Source organism: Lissotriton helveticus, chromosome 11 (assembly GCF_964261635.1).
Source record: "Lissotriton helveticus chromosome 11, aLisHel1.1, whole genome shotgun sequence".
NCBI classification, from domain to species: Eukaryota; Metazoa; Chordata; class Amphibia; order Caudata; family Salamandridae; genus Lissotriton; species Lissotriton helveticus.
The window spans coordinates 64,979,816-64,999,039 of NC_136072.1; the positions used below are offsets into that span (position 1 = coordinate 64,979,816).

The 19,224-nt window shown below is 43.4% G+C and overlaps 1 protein-coding gene across 2 annotated transcripts in view; it reads left to right on the forward strand.

Moving 5' to 3' along the window:
- The window catches only part of AP2M1 (adaptor related protein complex 2 subunit mu 1), a 148,796-nt gene that overhangs the window by 70,736 nt on the left and 58,836 nt on the right, over positions 1-19,224 (forward strand). For both annotated transcript variants that reach the window (XM_078666028.1, XM_078666029.1), the window contains exons 5-7: positions 9,342-9,477; positions 11,109-11,250; positions 11,562-11,681. In XM_078666028.1, the coding sequence (XP_078522154.1) occupies positions 9,342-9,477; positions 11,109-11,250; positions 11,562-11,681 (398 nt within the window). The remainder of the gene's footprint in view (positions 1-9,341; positions 9,478-11,108; positions 11,251-11,561; positions 11,682-19,224) is intronic.

Here is a 19,224-nt window from a genome sequence, read left to right on the forward strand (position 1 = left end):
CTCTAACCTTAGAAGAACCGTTCTTCCAAAAACACAAAGACAAGGTGGTTTTCCACACCAACCATATATGTTTAACTTAGGTAGTCTCTTATTCAATCCATTGATTTGTCAACCCCCCCACCCCCCCCCCCCTCCTGCTCAACCTGATTCTATGGTGGAACGAGCACTACCGGACATTCGATATCAAGAGTGCTTATGTTCTACATTGATAAAAACAAAAACTTTCAGAAAGTCCAAGCAACTTTTTTTCACCTTTTCACTACCACACAGAGGCAACCCTATATCAAAATCGTTTGGTAGAAGCTAAAGACAGCTCCAAAACATAGAACAAGCACACACTCTCTGATAGACAAAGTTTTTATATGTATTAAAAACAGAAAAGGAAGACAATATCCTGGAATTACTTCATTCCACTACATTGCTAGTCAATACGTTAAATTCGTGAATAGTGACAATAGTGATTAAAGTGACAAGTGCAATCTATATGGTGACACTTATATACACAACAATTATTTACAATAAAACCACAATGGGAAAGGACCTGGGGGGGGAGGGGAGAGGAAAACGAGGTGTTTTCTGTCGTTTCTGAGGCCAGTCTTTTACAAGTAAATATTCCAAGGAAAAACAAATGGTTAATGTCCAAGTTCCTGGAGTTTAGCTTGGCCAAAATAGTAGCGTCGACGTTTCGACCCTGTTAGCGCCCCAGTTGGTGGTCGCGGCGGGTCTTTATCAAGACAAGGGGCTGGAAAGAAAAAGGGAGGTGTCAGAGAGGTGCTTGTGAGTTAGGTAATTGAATGACCTGAGTAACTCAGGGTTACTTACAAGGGAAACGGTCAGGTGGCGAATTATTCCAGTGGGTCGCCCGTTGGTCAACCTAAATGAAAGGAGAACTTTTTAGAAACCTGTGGTGTAAGAATTACACAACCACATTTCAGTCTCTCATTGCGAAGCCTGGATGTACCCTTATACTGCAGAATCACAGAGGATGTTTAAGTGCCTAAGTGAGTTGGAGCAAGGAAATGTCTTAGTGAGATTACATAAATTTAACTTATTCTTAACCCCTTCGACGCTCATGACGAGCTGGGCTCGTCATGAGGTAGCCTCCTCGCACGCTCATGACGAGCCCAGCTCGTCATGTAAAGTGCACTTTACGGATTCTCAGCGTACGGGCGGAATTCCGCCCGCACGCATGCGGTTAAATACATATTAGTGCAATCAGAGTCCTGAAAAAGGGGAAATTATTTTAAGGCGACAAAAACACTCCATCATTGAGGCTCCGAGGCCAAAGTGCATTCGGAACGGACATAGTGTGGGCTTACCCTCGAAATGGTGTCAACCGCGATCTGAATCCGCGGTAAAGTTCAAGACTTTGAACACCGAACGCCAAAAGCGAGCTGTCCGTGGCTAATGCTCAAGATTAATGGGCTCCGATTGGAATGACTAAATGCTCGTAACCTCGCAACCCAAACTGGGATTGAGGCTGGAGCAGTTGTAGCCAATCAGAAGGGGCGCAGCCTTGGACGACGTCAAGTCCGTCTCCTCGAGGACGCAGTATGCGTCAGTTGCCAAGCAACGTATCTGAGGCCACAGAGAGCCGAGATGTGCTCAGTCATAGAGTGGGCGTGCTTCCTTTGGAATTGGTAATCGCCGCATGTTTAACAAAAAACTTAAAAGCAATGCAAAAACGCTCGCAATGCTTCCTGATTACACAGAACTTGGAGCCATTTGCCAGGGGTACAAAGCATAGTCTCAGAGAACCGGTTGTCTCGATGTTATTGCCACAGGTTAAGGATACACAAAACATACCATTGTACAAAATTACATACAATTGTACAAAATTACATACTCCATGGAAAACAATAACAAACAGCCGCATTAGTATGTTAAAATATGAAGCAGCTCATTTTCCAAAAATGTACACATTGTATGTTATATGCAAATACAGATAACGACCAAACTTAGTGTCATATAGGAAACATTGGAAAAACAGGTTACAGTAAGGCCATCTGTTTGGAAATTTCCTCATGTTCATTCAATCCCTGACTCAGAGTTCAAATTGTGGATCCATTTACACTATTTTCTCCCCAGTGTAGCGGACACAGAACCACCTCTTGGATTCACATGGATTTTTTCTAGGATGCGCCAGCGCAAACTTTCAGGGTCGTGGTTCTGAGTGAGGAAATGGTCTACCATAGGTGCGCCCTGTACCTTACAACGGATCCTGCTCATATGTTGCAATATGCGACACTTTACTTTTTGGGTTGTTTGTCCTACATAAGGTTTGTTACATGGACATAGGATGATATATACAACATTAGTAGTGTTGCAATTAGTCAGGGTAGGCAGGCTGTATGTCTTGTTGTTATACGTGAAGGAGGGACCATCTATGCACATGGGACATGCCTTACAGGTTCCGCATCTGACATGTCCACTTATGGGTGGTAGACCCAGGTGGTCTCTGAGGGTTACTGGTTTCGGCGGTTCCAGGAAGGCTTTGACCACATTGTCCTTTATATTCCTGCCTCTTTTGAATGCAAAAAGTGGAGTTGCTTCAGTTTTTAGTTCAGATGCGACTAAGTTCCAATATTTCTTTACTGTATTCTTCACCACATTGCTCTTTGTATTGAAGGTGGTGACGCAGACCAGGCCCACCGTGTCAGGATTTTTTGTTTTCGGGGTCAGTAGTTCTTCTCTCGGACAGTACCAAGCTCTTTTTTTGGCCCATTTCAGGAGTCCCACTGGATAGCCACGTTCACGTAGGCGTTTAGTGAGAATCTCACATTCATTGAAGAAATCCGTTTTCCTGGTGCAATTGCGCCTAATCCTCAAATACTGACCAAAGGGCAAATTATCTCTTAAATTGCGTGGGTGATGGGAATCATATTTCAATAGGGTGTTTTTCTCCATCGGTTTCCTATAGAGATCACATATTATCATCCCTTCTTCAGATTTAAAAGAAAGATCCAGAAATGCAATATTCCTTTTATCATAGTTCATGGTAAATTGTATGTCTGTACTCCTTGTATTGAGCCAGAGAAAGAAATCCTTTAGGTCAGTTTCAGAACCAGTCCAAATCATGATCACATCATCGATGTAACGTTTCCATATTGATATGGAGTCAATGAATGGATTATCTTCGGTGTACAAGTGTCGTTCCTCGTATTGGTCCATATATATATTAGCCAAGCTCGGAGCATAGGTAGCTCCCATTGCTACACCTTTACATTGTATGTAGAATTGTCGCTGGAACACAAAATAGTTTCTCTTCATAGCAATTTCCAGAAGACCAATTAAGAAGGAGGTAGGTATCCAATGGGGTGCAGGCCGTTTCTCTAGTACGTCTTGGATACCCTGGATAGTACTGTCTTGAGGTATCGATGTATATAAAGACGCAACGTCTAGTGTCACCATGAATTGTGTGGCTTCGTCATATGGTTGACCTTCCAGGAGTTGTATGATGTGCATTGAGTCCCGCACATAAGATTTTGTTTCAGGTACCAGTGGTTGTAAAAAATGATCAATAAATTGATTTACCGGCTCTAAAACAGATCCACAGCCAGATATTATTGGTCTTCCAGGGGGGTTGTTTAGCCCCTTGTGAACCTTGGGTAACGTGTAGATGGTTGGAATCCGGGGCTCTTTCTTGATCAAAAAGTCCCTTTCAGGCGGACTCAGGAAACCTTTGTTGACCCCATCCTCAACCAGGGTCTTAATCAATGCTTTTATGTTGGTGGTTGGATCCCTAGGTATCAACTGGTAGCTTTCCTTAACAGCAAGTTGGCGTGTGATTTCAGCTACATAGTCATCCGTATTTTGCAGTACCACTGCTCCACCCTGGTCTGCTGCTTTGACAATGATCGAGGTGTTTTTGCTGAGGTCTCACTCAAAGACCTCAGCAAAAACACCTCGATCATTGTCAAAGCAGCAGACAAGGGTGGAGCAGTGGTACTGCAAAATACGGATGACTATGTAGCTGAAATCACACGCCAACTTGCTGTTAAGGAAAGCTACCAGTTGATACCTAGGGATCCAACCACCAACATAAAAGCATTGATTAAGACCCTGGTTGAGGATGGGGTCAACAAAGGTTTCCTGAGTCCGCCTGAAAGGGACTTTTTGATCAAGAAAGAGCCCCGGATTCCAACCATCTACACGTTACCCAAGGTTCACAAGGGGCTAAACAACCCCCCTGGAAGACCAATAATATCTGGCTGTGGATCTGTTTTAGAGCCGGTAAATCAATTTATTGATCATTTTTTACAACCACTGGTACCTGAAACAAAATCTTATGTGCGGGACTCAATGCACATCATACAACTCCTGGAAGGTCAACCATATGACGAAGCCACACAATTCATGGTGACACTAGACGTTGCGTCTTTATATACATCGATACCTCAAGACAGTGCTATCCAGGGTATCCAAGACGTACTAGAGAAACGGCCTGCACCCCATTGGATACCTACCTCCTTCTTAATTGGTCTTCTGGAAATTGCTATGAAGAGAAACTATTTTGTGTTCCAGCGACAATTCTACATACAATGTAAAGGTGTAGCAATGGGAGCTACCTATGCTCCGAGCTTGGCTAATATATATATGGACCAATACGAGGAACGACACTTGTACACCGAAGATAATCCATTCATTGACTCCATATCAATATGGAAACGTTACATCGATGATGTAATCATGATTTGGACTGGTTCTGAAACTGACCTAAAGGATTTCTTTCTCTGGCTCAATACAAGGAGTACAGACATACAATTTACCATGAACTATGGTAAAAGGAATATTGCATTTCTGGATCTTTCTTTTAAATCTGAAGAAGGGATGATAATATGTGATCTCTATAGGAAACCGATGGAGAAAAACACCCTATTGAAATATGATTCCCATCACCCACGCAATTTAAGAGATAATTTGCCCTTTGGTCAGTATTTGAGGATTAGGCGCAATTGCACCAGGAAAACGGATTTCTTCAATGAATGTGAGATTCTCACTAAACGCCTACGTGAACGTGGCTATCCAGTGGGACTCCTGAAACGGGCCAAAAAAAGAGCTTGGTACTGTCCGAGAGAAGAACTACTGACCCCGAAAACAAAAAATCCTGACACGGTGGGCCTGGTCTGCGTCACCACCTTCAATACAAAGAGCAATGTGGTGAAGAATACAGTAAAGAAATATTGGAACTTAGTCGCATCTGAACTAAAAACTGAAGCAACTCCACTTTTTGCATTCAAAAGAGGCAGGAATATAAAGGACAATGTGGTCAAAGCCTTCCTGGAACCGCCGAAACCAGTAACCCTCAGAGACCACCTGGGTCTACCACCCATAAGTGGACATGTCAGATGCGGAACCTGTAAGGCATGTCCCATGTGCATAGATGGTCCCTCCTTCACGTATAACAACAAGACATACAGCCTGCCTACCCTGACTAATTGCAACACTACTAATGTTGTATATATCATCCTATGTCCATGTAACAAACCTTATGTAGGACCAACAACCCAAAAAGTAAAGTGTCGCATATTGCAACATATGAGCAGGATCCGTTGTAAGGTACAGGGCGCACCTATGGTAGACCATTTCCTCACTCAGAACCACGACCCTGAAAGTTTGCGCTGGCGCATCCTAGAAAAAAATCCATGTGAATCCAAGAGGTGGTTCTGTGTCCGTTACACTGGGGAGAAAAGAGTGTAAATGGATCCACAATTTGAACTCTGTGAGTCAGGGATTGAATGAACATGAGGAAATTTCCAAACAGATGGCCTTACTGTAACCTGTTTTTCCAATGTTTCCTATATGACACTAAGTTTTGTCGTTATCTGTATTTGCATATAACATACAATGTGTACATTTTTGGAAAATGAGCTGCTTCATATTTTAACATACTAATGCGGCTGTTTGTTATTGTTTTCCATGGAGTATGTAATTTTGTACAATTGTATGTAATTTTGTACAATGGTATGTTTTGTGTATCCTTAACCTGTGGCAATAACATCGAGACAACCGGTTCTCTGAGACTATGCTTTGTACCCCTGGCAAATGGCTCCAAGTTCTGTGTAATCAGGAAGCATTGCGAGCGTTTTTGCATTGCTTTTAAGTTTTTTGTTAAACATGCGGCGATTACCAATTCCAAAGGAAGCACGCCCCCTCTATGACTGAGCACATCTCGGCTCTCTGTTGCCTCAGATACGTTGCTTGGCAACTGACGCATACTGCGTCCTCGAGGAGACGGACTTGACGTCGTCCAAGGCTGCGCCCCTTCTGATTGGCTACAACTGCTCCAGCCTCAATCCCAGTTTGGGTTGCGAGGTTACGAGCATTTAGTCATTCCAATCGGAGCCCATTAATCTTGAGCATTACCCACGGACAGCTCGCTTTTGGCGTTCGGTGTTCAAAGTCTTGAACTTTACCGCGGATTCAGATCGCGGTTGACACCATTTCGAGGGTAAGCCCACACTATGTCCGTTCCGAATGCACTTTGGCCTCGGAGCCTCAATGATGGAGTGTTTTTGTCGCCTTAAAATAATTTCCCCTTTTTCAGGACTCTGATTGCACTAATATGTATTTAAGAATAAGTTAAATTTATGTAATCTCACTAAGACATTTCCTTGCTCCAACTCACTTAGGCACTTAAACATCCTCTGTGATTCTGCAGTATAAGGGTACATCCAGGCTTCGCAATGAGAGACTGAAATGTGGTTGTGTAATTCTTACACCACAGGTTTCTAAAAAGTTCTCCTTTCATTTAGGTTGACCAACGGGCGACCCACTGGAATAATTCGCCACCTGACCGTTTCCCTTGTAAGTAACCCTGAGTTACTCAGGTCATTCAATTACCTAACTCACAAGCACCTCTCTGACACCTCCCTTTTTCTTTCCAGCCCCTTGTCTTGATAAAGACCCGCCGCGACCACCAACTGGGGCGCTAACAGGGTCGAAACGTCGACGCTACTATTTTGGCCAAGCTAAACTCCAGGAACTTGGACATTAACCATTTGTTTTTCCTTGGAATATTTACTTGTAAAAGACTGGCCTCAGAAACGACAGAAAACACCTCGTTTTCCTCTCCCCTCCCCCCCCAGGTCCTTTCCCATTGTGGTTTTATTGTAAATAATTGTTGTGTATATAAGTGTCACCATATACATTGCACTTGTCACTTTAATCACTATTGTCACTATTCACGAATTTAACGTATTGACTAGCAATGTAGTGGAATGAAGTAATTCCAGGATATTGTCTTCCTTTTCTGTTTTTAATACATATAAAAACTTTGTCTATCAGAGAGTGTGTGCTTGTTCTATGTTTTGGAGCTGTCTTTGGCTTCTACCAAAGGAATTGTTTTTGCTACCCAACAGAACCATTTTGTTTGTTAATCGCATATACCCAGGTTCTGAGGGACACAGGGTTACCCCTTTTTTATAAATCACTATATCAAAATCGGGCATAGCCCGATGGATAGTAAAGTGTATTCAATGCTAAGGCCAAACTACCTTTACCTGTTCCTCCCAATGTGTACTCTACTTGCAAAAAAGGAACAACTATGGCCTTTTTAGGAAATATTCCCGTACCTGACATATGTAAAGCAGCTATATGGCCAACTCCACACACTTTCACCAAACATTATTGTGTGGATGTTGCAGCACGCCAATAAGCCAATGTAGGACAGGCAGTGCTATGTACCCTTTTTCAACCCACTGCAACACCCACAGGTTAGCCACCTCTTATACGGAGTGACTGCTTTACAGTCTATGCAGAGCATGTATATCTACAGCCATACATCGCATCGGACGGAATGTTACTTACTCTGTAAGCTTCTGTTTGTGGCTCGTACATTGTCCAATGTGCCCACCCTCCTCCCCAGACACCTGTTGCCATTGCAGTTTCTTAAATTTGCTAGTTTTCACTATTTATACATTTAGCATGGTAATCCCATTACTTGCACATACTTTACACTCCTCTCTCACCCGCCTGCGGGAAAACAATGGAGTTGATTGCATGCACCTTACCACCAAGGAGAGGAGTCACTCCATCTCGTGACTTGGACTTCTTCAAAGAAAAACAACTTGCAGAACTCCAGACCCGATACTAGATGGGAGGAGTATGCAGGTCATGTGAATTTACAGCACTAGATGCCACAAACGGATGCTTACAGGGTAAGTAGCATATTCCTACTGAAGATAACTAACTTGTTCTGTGTTCACAGCATATGAACTGTACTCATGTTGTACTAAACATTTGGGAGCAAGCTGCCCTCCGTGAAACAAATTATCATTGTATAAGGTAACGAGTGAAGCGGGAAGACTAGTAATCAAATGCGATTTTCAAATTGTGGCCCCCACCATGCTGGATCTGTTTGTGTTACAGCAGAATTTCAAATGCTGTTTTTTTTTTTTTTGCCAGAAGGTGTTATACAGGGACACTGGGGGGGGGGGGCTTTTTGTGATGCAAGCCCAATGAATAGGTGTGCCTTTTGACCGATTCCGCTAGCTTCTTTTAAAAACTGAGCAGTATTCTGATGTTAGTAGCCCCAGCGTGAGCTTAATACACTTGTGCATGTACCTATGGAGAATGTTATTACACACACTGATAACCGGTAAAGCTCAGCCTCACTTCCTGACCAAGAACAAGAAGCAGGTAGTGTACCATGGCCTACCTTGGCTCCCGATGCCTTCCTGGATATAGAAGGCTTAGTTTGACTCCTTCGGTCTCACCATGCACTGTAGGGGCACAGTGGAGGTAGTCAACCTACGATACAACATACTCTCAAATCGAGGAGGTTGCAGGGTAAACATTTTAAATCATCTGCTAGTTTAACCACGAGAGCGCTTTCTTAACTGGTACAGCTGGAAAACTCTATCATGAAATACTCTTCAGAGAAGCTGGGACCAGTCAGCTGCAATCTTGTCTTTCTCATCAAGTTCTAAAGATGTATCTGAGGGGTTCTCCTTGGCCCCTGTATGGACGGTCAGTGAAATTCTGGCATTCTCAGTCAATGTACCATCCCTCAAGTTCCACGATGTTACCCCAACTGAAAATGCATCCCCTTTTTGTACAGTGGAAAGTTGTGATCGATATAGGCATTGCTTCCTCACAGTTCCCCAAACTAGGATTGTTTTAAGTCTTGGATACAGAAAGTCAAATGTCTTTTGAAAATGCATAATTTACAAAAAGTATGGGGCAGCCTATGCAGGAATAGGTAAAGAGAAATGGGTGGAAGATCAAAGGGGCAGCTATGAAAAGGGAAATGATTGCAGTGGTCCGAACACCATTTCATTACAATGCTTCATTTTACTGTGCTCCAAACTCCTTCCACTCATAAATATTTGTTTTTTTAGACAAAAGAAGAACAGTCTCAAATCACCAGCCAAGTGACTGGGCAGATCGGCTGGAGGCGTGAGGGTATAAAGTACAGACGAAATGAGCTGTTCCTGGATGTGCTGGAGAGCGTGAACCTGCTAATGTCCCCACAGGGTAGGCATGCACTTCACTTGCTTAGCTGTTATATTTTCTCTCTTCTCAACTGTATATTCAGAAATAACTGTGTAATATGGGGTTGGAAAAATGGTTTCCAGAGGAATAGCGGTCACTTTATATGGGTGGAGATAGGCTCTTTCTACTATATTGCAAAAAAGTCAAAATATTTATCAGGATTTTGAATTTAAATACAAATATTTTTTTCTTATTAAAATCAAAGCCATGTTATCTGTTTTTTTTTTTTTTTTTTTCTTTTTGAAAAACTGCTAGTGACGAGGTAGCAGTGGAATTATCCAGTAGGGGGAGGGGAGTGGAGTCTACGTCCAACCTTTTCTGTAATAAGATCAACTTTTGTGCAATGAAAGTTATCCCCTAGTGATCACATCAGACAAATGGCCATTCCATGCAAGATTAAAAGAAGCGATCACCTTAGCTAATGATGCAGGATTGCCAGCAGCAATGTAAAAAGGGCTTTATCAATTTGGATACCTCTAAAAGTGTACTACATAGCATCCAGAGCTGCAATGTACCAAGTTAGCAATCAGTCTCCCTAACCTTGTTTAACTTCTCAAATTTCAGCTTTAAATAGAACATAACATGTACTTCTAAAGTGCATTTTCAACCTGAAAAGAATCTTGGCACTTAAATAATTGTCACCCAGCTGATTGGTTGGAATAGTCGAATTGTAAATTCAACTGGAAATCCAACCATTTTTCTCCAAACGTCAGTTTGAGTTAGGCATTTTTGTCTTGAATATATGGTTTTCAATTTTGGTATACATAGGTTAATTCTAAAGCTTCAAATTTATTAGGCTGGGGTGCCCACTGTAGAACTCCATCTGGGTAGCTGGGGTGCTCCCAGTAGCTCATGGGCAACTAATCGCAAGCATGTAGTGGGGTTGGAGAATCAGACCTGTTTTAAGTATATTTACTTTAATATTTAGGGTTGCTCTTTCAGACTTATCAGGAGGCAGAATAGAACACCGTTAGACACTCAGTGATGTACTAGGAGCTCATTTAAGGATTGTAGAAGGGATCGCTCCTTCCCATTATTCCCTTGGCAACAAGGCATGCTCTTGTCTTTGTTACATGTGTGATCTAGTAAGAGTTGCCATTTCCCCCCACATTTGCCACCTTCAAGCACTCTTCATTCACCCTCATTGTTTTATGGCCATAGCTACAGCAGATCTGTCATGCATCCCCCGCCCCCCATTTACTCTTATCTACTGAAATGCATTTCCTTTAGTGCACTAGAGTGCACCTGGTAGTTTGCCTGATGCTTACTCGCTACTTTTTATTCCCTCTGCTACACGGCCGTTGTGTGCACCATAGCAGAAATGGAGTGGATCTTCCTCATAAACATCAAATCTAATGGACCATGCAAACTGTTCCCATGGCACACTACTCTCCTGCTATCTTGTGCTCATGAGGTGAATGCAGACTAGTTTGTTCATTTTCTTTTTGGACCCAGAAGTGACCTGTTATTTCAAAGGATGCTCTTGCCACTTAGCACTTGTAAAATAGTAGTTCTTAATCATGTGTTTCTCATGAACTCTTGCCTTGTATCGGAACCTATATTTCCTTCAGGATGTGTGCAGCACAGATCTCACTCTTTTTTTTAATCTTTAGGTCAAGTCTTGAGTGCACACGTCTCCGGCAGAGTGGTGATGAAGAGTTACCTAAGCGGGATGCCGGAGTGCAAGTTTGGAATGAATGACAAGATTGTGATTGAGAAGCAGGGCAAAGGCACAGCAGACGAAACTGGGAAAACGTGAGTGTCTGTCTATTGGAGTTTTCAAACTTATATTTTTCATTTTCTAACTGCTGTAATGAAGCGCTAACCATTTGATGTTGTCATCTGTCCTCCTGCTGTGCAGTTAGGGCTTATAAGACCTGTAAAGCACATGCTGTGCAGAAGCTTGTTGATATTGCGATTTTTGCGTAATCTATACAGGGCCTAGTAAAGTAAAGCTATAATAGATCCTGTGGTTATAGCAGTTACGGTTTAATCCAGCTGCCTCTCCTGAGTACCCTATTTCTTTACTCATATGCTAATATTGCTATGCTCTTGTCCTATTTCAGTGGGAAGCAGTCTATTGCCATTGACGACTGCACCTTCCATCAGTGTGTGCGACTTAGCAAATTTGATTCAGAGAGGAGCATCAGCTTCATACCACCGGATGGCGAATTTGAGCTTATGAGGTATGATTACATGGCCCAGTCCTTGGTCTCATTCGGATCAGTGTTGTGAAGCTTTCGAAGCTATTCTTGTAAAAATAGTGGCATCTGTGAACCACATACTTGGGTAATAGATGACCAGTTAGTTGTGTGTCCAGTTAATAGATAAGTTAGTTTAGTGGAGTTAGCCAGTAGCAATGCCTTATTTAGCCGTGGCAGTAAAACTTTAGTTTTTTTAAGTTTGACTTCAACTGTATCGTGTTCCCATAAAATCAGTCTTTGTGATGCACAGGGAACTGACCTGTGGTTGCAAGGCCAGGTTGATTTTTATCTAAAAAGGACATTTGTAGGTAGCCCCACCAATGCTGTGTTTTCGCTAACATTTTTTTTTAAAGTGGAGAACCGGTTTATTGCTTATAGTTTGGAGACTTGGCAAAGGGTCTGAGAGGATTTGCCTGGAGTGTGGTTAATTGCTGAGGGAATGAGGAGCCAGCACCAAATCTAAATGTAGTAGGTCTGTTTGGATGATTAATTTAGGATGCAGTCTGTCATTAGTATGACTGAGGGTTGGTTACCTTCTCAGCATGGTTTTGAGAATTCAGTCTCTGATCGTGTATTTGGTTTTATTACTTCAATCAGTAGTATTGAAAGAGTGGTTAAATGATGATTCTGTGTGTATTAGTTTGTCTTCAGGGGGTTATTGACCTTGAGGGTGCGAACTTATACCTTAACCCACGCAGGCATGTGTGTTCTGAGAAATCTGATATGCTGTAGCTTGGGTATTTGCACGTGTGCGATGTCTGAACATATATTGCTCTGCAGAGGATCCACTGTATACTTCGACCAGACAGGATTGATAGCTTGTGTTATGAAGCAGTGCAAGGTTTGTGAAGAATATGGTGCTGTTGAGGGCACCACATATATATATATATATATAACTCTGTTCTATCAATTCTGGTTTTGGGTATGTACGGTGTTTGGTCTAATTTCTGCTACTGCGTACATGTTGGTATGTGTTTAACATGATTGGTACTGTTTTGAACTTTACGTTGCCCAGTTATATGCCTGAGCTGTCTTTAATATGTAATCAGAATTTGTCTGTGTTTAATGTATTTTGTGTGAGGCTTGGAGGGAGGTGGTGTTACTTTTTAGATGGGGTGGTCATGTACCCCTCCTTCTGTCCTGAGATTTCCTTTCCTGCCTCCGATTATGCCGGTAACGTTGTTTGTAGGAAGTCTTCTGCATATATGTTGTCCTGTGGCTGGTGACAAATTCCATCCAAGTTCCCAGATTTCCACTATCTACAAGTACTTATACCTACAGTGATGCAGCAATTAAGGGTGGTACATTTCTGACATTGATTGCTCAGTGTAGCTTTTGAGAAAGGGGACCACTAGTCATGTAAAAACTGCTTCCCTTTTCAAAGCTGTCCGTGTTACAAAGTAGAATCTTTCTAAGGCCAGCACTGTACAAAACTCCTAAAATAAGTGAATGCATCAATATATGTACTAAGACCAATTCCTTAATGCAAGAGATGAACATTTGAATGTTGATAATGTAGTCTGATTCTTCTCAGACCATTGCACGTGAGTGAAAGGTCTGATGGGCTGCTTGTTTTCTGTGGTGTCCTACTCCTTTTTGGCAGCTGTAGTACTGGGCTTGGGTGTATTGTTCGTAAGGGTACATTGGGGGTTTGAACCCGGTCTTTGCTGTTGAGTTATTTGGATGTTCTGGGTTTAATTTTTGTCTCTTAAACTCCAGATGGAATCTGCTGATGTTGATTAGAGAAAATACGTAGTCTTGGCAACAGACAGCAGTTTCAATTGAAAATAGCAATTCACAATACTTAATGCTCTTCATTGTTGGCAGTACTAAATCAGGCCTGTAAGCACCTGCTGTCTCGACTAACTGGATGCTAGATTAGCGACACTTTAGCTCCAGCTCCTTTCTGCTTACTGCAATTTCTATTTTACTTTTTCTGTAGCGTTTTGATGCTTTATCAGGTTCAACAGGTCACAATGACATGATAGAGGGTTGGCCTGCAATTAATAACTTCAAAGTTGAACTCTCCACATTTCCTCAACTGGTCAAAGAGAAAGTCATTGATGTGGCAAGCTCAGGTAAATCAGGCTTGCCACTGGATCCTGCTCCAGTAGATAGCCTACTAAAAGGGGGAAATTTGATGCTTTCTCTCTTGACAGATATGCATAACCTGTCTCTGAATAATTGCAGCGTTCCGGAGGAATGGAAACACAATATTAGCCCGCCGCTCAAGAAATCCACTGTGGACCCGGAGATGGTAGAAAACTACAGGCCCATATTGTTACTCCCTGGAACTCCGTCTTGGACAAAACGATAGACCTGCACCTTACAAAATACCTGGAAGCTAATAACAGCTTCTACCCCACTTGCAGATTAACGTTTCGGCTGTAGCACAGAAACAGCATTTTTAAGAGCCACTGAAGATCTTAAAATGGTTCTGTATCATTGTGGCTCAACGCCACTGATCCTCCTTGATCCAAGTGCTGCTTTTGATATGGTCTCATATCCTATTATACTCCATCGGCTAGAAGTTGGCATCACTGGGAATGCCTTAAATTGGCTTGCCTCGTTTCTGGAGAAGCGAAGCTTTCAAGTCAGTGAGGGGGCCGTTCTTCTCGACAAGTCATAAGTTGGAATGTGGGATACCACAGGGCTCCTTTCTGAGCCCTACACTCTTAAATGTGTACATCCGCCATCTTAGATATCATCTCTTCATCTGGTTCCACGACGCAGACGATTGTGTCACTGTCTCCCAAAATAAACGCCACCTCCAAAAGATTCAAACTGCCTAGAGAAGGTGTCAAAATGGATGGAAACCAGCTGCCAAAAATTAAATGGGGAGACAACCGAGGGCATGGTAGTCTGGAATAACCCTCTGGAGAATAAATAAGTTGGCCCCCCTTCCCTAGGAGAACGTGTATATCCCAAGTTGGAAGTTAGGAGCCATGGGATCACTTTGGATAAGCATCTCATTCCATAGCCTCTAAAGAAAAGAAGGTGGTGGACAGTTGTTCTGGCCTCCTCTGACCCATAAGAAAGACCTTGAAATGGCTCTGTTAGTCTCAAAGAATTGTGATACAAGAATGTATTCTTTCTCGCCTTGATTATGACAACTCACACTATCTGGGTAATCCAATCGCAGTCCTCCTACAGCTTCAAATAGTTAATTACTCTGCCACTCGAATACTGTTGGGTATCCTGAAAATGCAGTCATCACGTGCAGCCCCTAAGTTGCAGAACGCAAGTCAAGGCACTATGTTTGACACATTGGGCAAAACCCAGAGTGAGCCCACATGTCCATCAGCTGGTTATATCCCCCCGCCCCCCATTCAAACCAATAGAACTCTTAGGTCCAACACTCTTGATCTCCTGGCTGTCCCCATGATCAAGAGAGCCAAAGTGGAGGCCTCTCCTTCATGTACCCCGCACCTAAACTCTGGAACTCCTTACCTGTTAGCCTGAGAATGAATGATTACTTCATGAGTATCAGAAAGAAACTAAAAACGTAACTTTTCCCCTTAACCGTTTTTTACCCTCACTCTGGCTAGAATTGACAGCGCTGGGAAGCCCGGTGTTGGGTAGACATACACTTTAAAAAAAACGGTGAATTGAATCTTATTATTTTAAGAGCCTCTTCCATGAAAGCTTTCTCCATTTGAAATATTTTGTTTCACTAGCTTATTTCTCGAACAAATTGCTACGGCATACATTCAAGAAATAATAAAAATGCCCTTACACTTTAGTGTCAGATCTTTCACTCTTTACTCACATAGTATGATTACTTTAAGGTACATGCAAATATGAAAGCAGACTCCATTTCTGCTGATGGTTTTTGTGTGGATTTCCTTTTTAGTGTATTTACTGAAGAGCCATAAAATGTTTTGAAGAAAAAAAATAGCCATGTTTTAGGGAATTTTCCAAATTTAATTTGGGATTGTTTCTTGGAAATTACTATCACAAGTTTATTCCACCGTTGTACTCCCCGGACCTGCAATGCTGTTTCTCCCTATTTGGTTTTGAGTGGAGGAGAATTTCAAATGTGGCTCAATTGTGTGATATCAGATTAAGTGGGGAGTATAGGTCCTAAATTTATTAGAGACAATCTTAGGTGCTGTTTTATGGCCCCTTTGTAGCACTTGCTGCAGTAGGTCTCGTGCCCTGCAAACGCCTGTCTAGTGTTGGGTGTAGACTTTGTGCGTGTTCGTTCAAAGAAGTATTGAGATATTTCTTGACTTCTCCCTAAAGCCCACAATACACTGAAATGAAGACTCCACTTAAGATTGTTTTTTTTTTTATTTTACCACCTTGGCTTTCAGTCAAGCATCTGGAGTACCGGGACCTCCATACACTTTGCTGAATCTTTCGGTTCCAGATGTTGATTGTTTGCACATCCGAATCAGTGACTCATCACTCCCCTCACCGTGTCGGCTTACATCTGCATTGGGGCATTTATTGAACTCTGGTAGTTAGAGAATGACTCTTGAAGGGGAGGGGTGCTATGTAGAATACATCATTCCAGTACTGCTTAAAGTTTAACCCTAAATGCCCATTATCTGCTCAACATCAGGTTTGCACCCGTTGCCTCCCTCGAGACCACAAAAAGGTGATATATTCAGCCTCGAAGGCATTAAAAAATAAGAAGGAAATTTGCTATCAGAGGAAGTGTCGCTTGGCCCTCTAAAGGGTGCAGCGTTGAGACCACACTGAAATGCTGGCCCCACTCTGCTTTGAGGAGACAATAATAGATTAAGACTAGGGTTAGGGCCAATCAAGCTCTGGTGGCACGGTAGAGCTGATTCATCCACAGAAAGACCCGGACCAAGGTCTGCAGACTTCATGTCGTCTTCTGCCGTCCATTCTGAGTATTGCTGGGACGCCCCGTTGCTGGGATAGCCATGTGCTTTGCAAATATCTCAACCAAGCAACTGCTCAAGAGAAGCCTTAGATGAAACTGATGCTGACCAACACACTCCACTCGAGGCTGAAACCATCCTCCCTTTGAATTGAAATGGTCTTTGAGACCGACTCTGGGAAAACGTTCGAATCCGAGTTTTTCAATAAAAGACCCCATACCTGCCATCAAATGCCTAGTAGTCCTCCGTGTTAGCTCAAGTTTTGCATTCACCCTTAGTCAGGGAAGATTTTAGCTAGCCCTGCAGAACAGGAACAGGAGTAGGAGCTAGGCCAGTCAACATAGTTGAAAAAGAGAAAGATGGTATTTAAAAAACGATTCTCCACAGAGTTGAGTTCTCCTCTATAATAAATAAGTAGAAGCCATCACCACCACAGTCGCCACACAGATCACCATCACCATAGGAGTCTGTTCATTCATTCAATACAAACTCTGACCATGATAGTTGCAAGAAAGTGCCTCTTGACTTGGTTAGCCCCACTTTTTGTCTGGTTCTGATGTGGTTTCGATTGTAGTGCACAGGGTCCCTGCCAACCAGGTCCCCTGTGCCATTGCTTCTTCCCTAAAACATATCCCCAATTGGCACTTCTGCCCCGCTGTAAGTCCCTAGTAAGTGGTACCCTGGGTACCTAGGATGTGGGAGCTGAAGAGGGTCCCCTGGGACCATACCACTGCGCTTGCAGCTTGCATGCCCTTCTAAGGGGAAAAAGACAGCCTACATGGCACCCTGCCTGTAGGTATATGTCACCTCTCCAGCAGGTCTTACAGCCCTGAGGCAGGGTCCACTATACCCCAGGTGAGGGCATATCTGCATGAGTAGGTAGGTTCCTACAATACACAAGTAAATTCTTAAATATTGTAAGTGCCAGGGAAGCCATGAGAAGTACATGGGATGGAAACTCGACAACTCTTGTTCCCCAGCACCATGATGGCTTCACTGAAACCAGGAGTGTTTGGTACCGAACAACTCATTGTAATAAATCCACAATGATGCTAGTGTGAGATTTATTAACCCATGTTCTCAAACGACACCTCAGAGGGGCCCCCTTAAAACCTACCAACCCTGTAGTGGTTCCCGACTGGTTTTAGGCAGCCTGCCACACACAAGACATGTTTCTGGACCCCTGGGTGGAGAGCCTCTCTGGGACCAGAAACAATGTGTAACACCTCCTCCTCCTGGATGCGCCCAGTGCTGTAAGGGCTAGCAGCAGATGACAGCCTTCGGTTTACCCACTCACTTTAGGCAGGAAAACCGGCAGGAAAACGTAGATGGGCTAGGAGGTTTGCCCACCTTTGCCAACTCAACCCCTCAGTTGGAGGAGGCAAAGTTGAGCAACTTTTCAGTCTCTTCGATCTTGAAAATAAGGTGACTTCTCCAATCAGAGATAGGTCTATGCCCCCTCCCACAGGAAGGTGGCATAATAACGGGCATAGTCACCGCAGGTAAGGTGCCCATTAGCCATACCTGCTATTCCCCTAAAATGCCCCCTAGATTTAATATTTAGTTGGCTCCACCAGTCCCAGAAACTAGTTACCTGCGACCTAAGCAGGAGGTCAAAGAAGAAGCCTGAAAGGGATGACAAACATTTCCAGCCCTATCGGCCTGGCTCTAGCTTCCAAGACCCTGCAAGAAGACGACAGCACCTGTCCTGCAGCCAGCGACTTCAGAAACCCAAGGAAGATTGCCTGAGCTTTGAAAAAGACCAGTACGCGGGAGGACCGCAGTTCAGTCCCCAAGAATTCAAGACAAAGGACTAAGGTGCCCTGCAGATTTGTGAGTCTTGCCCACTCTGCACCCCACTCCTCCGGCCAGTGTCCAGGTGGACCACCGACCCATAACGGGTTTTCCAGTTATCCTGACCTCAAGTTCAGCGTTGGCTGACCCCTCCTGGACTCGACGATGACACCTGCAGCCTGAATCCAGAGGCTTCCCCTGACCCTTTACACGATAGATCAGATTTTTGATATATCTCCTAAAGAAAGCAAACACAAGGGGATGATTGACGGAGCGCTGAAACTTTTCAGACACTCACCCCCAGTTACAGATCTGGGTTGAATCCATCATCATTCTTTAGCTCACTTCGCCACCTCAGTTCAGACCCAGCTATATGCAAATCAGTCTTGATCCTGTGCCGCTTGGGAACAGTCTAGCCCGAACTACCAAGCCAGGTCTTCCCAGAACTGGAAACAAGCACCCTGGGACTGGTTTCTGGGTAACACCATTCATCAGTCAGGCAAGCTTGAGTCCAGTGGCAAAGTGAGCAAGGGACCCACGTCTGGGCATACCCTGACAACTAAGGGCGGGCAAAACAAACACAAGGGAATGATGGACAGAGCACTGAAACTTTTCAGACACTCACCCCCAGTTACAGATCTGGGTTGAACCCATCATCATTCTTTAGCTCACTGCGCCACCTCAGTTCAGACCCAGCTGTATGCAAATCAGTCTTGACCTTGTGCCACATGGGAACAGTCCAGCCACATCTCCTGGTGTATATATCTCATAAAGAGCTAGCTTCCTACACCAACATGTGGAAGATGCCCTAAAATCTGATATCAAGACAACAAGTTCCTTGGGGTGCTGCATTCAGAACAGGTTTCAACCCTTTCGAG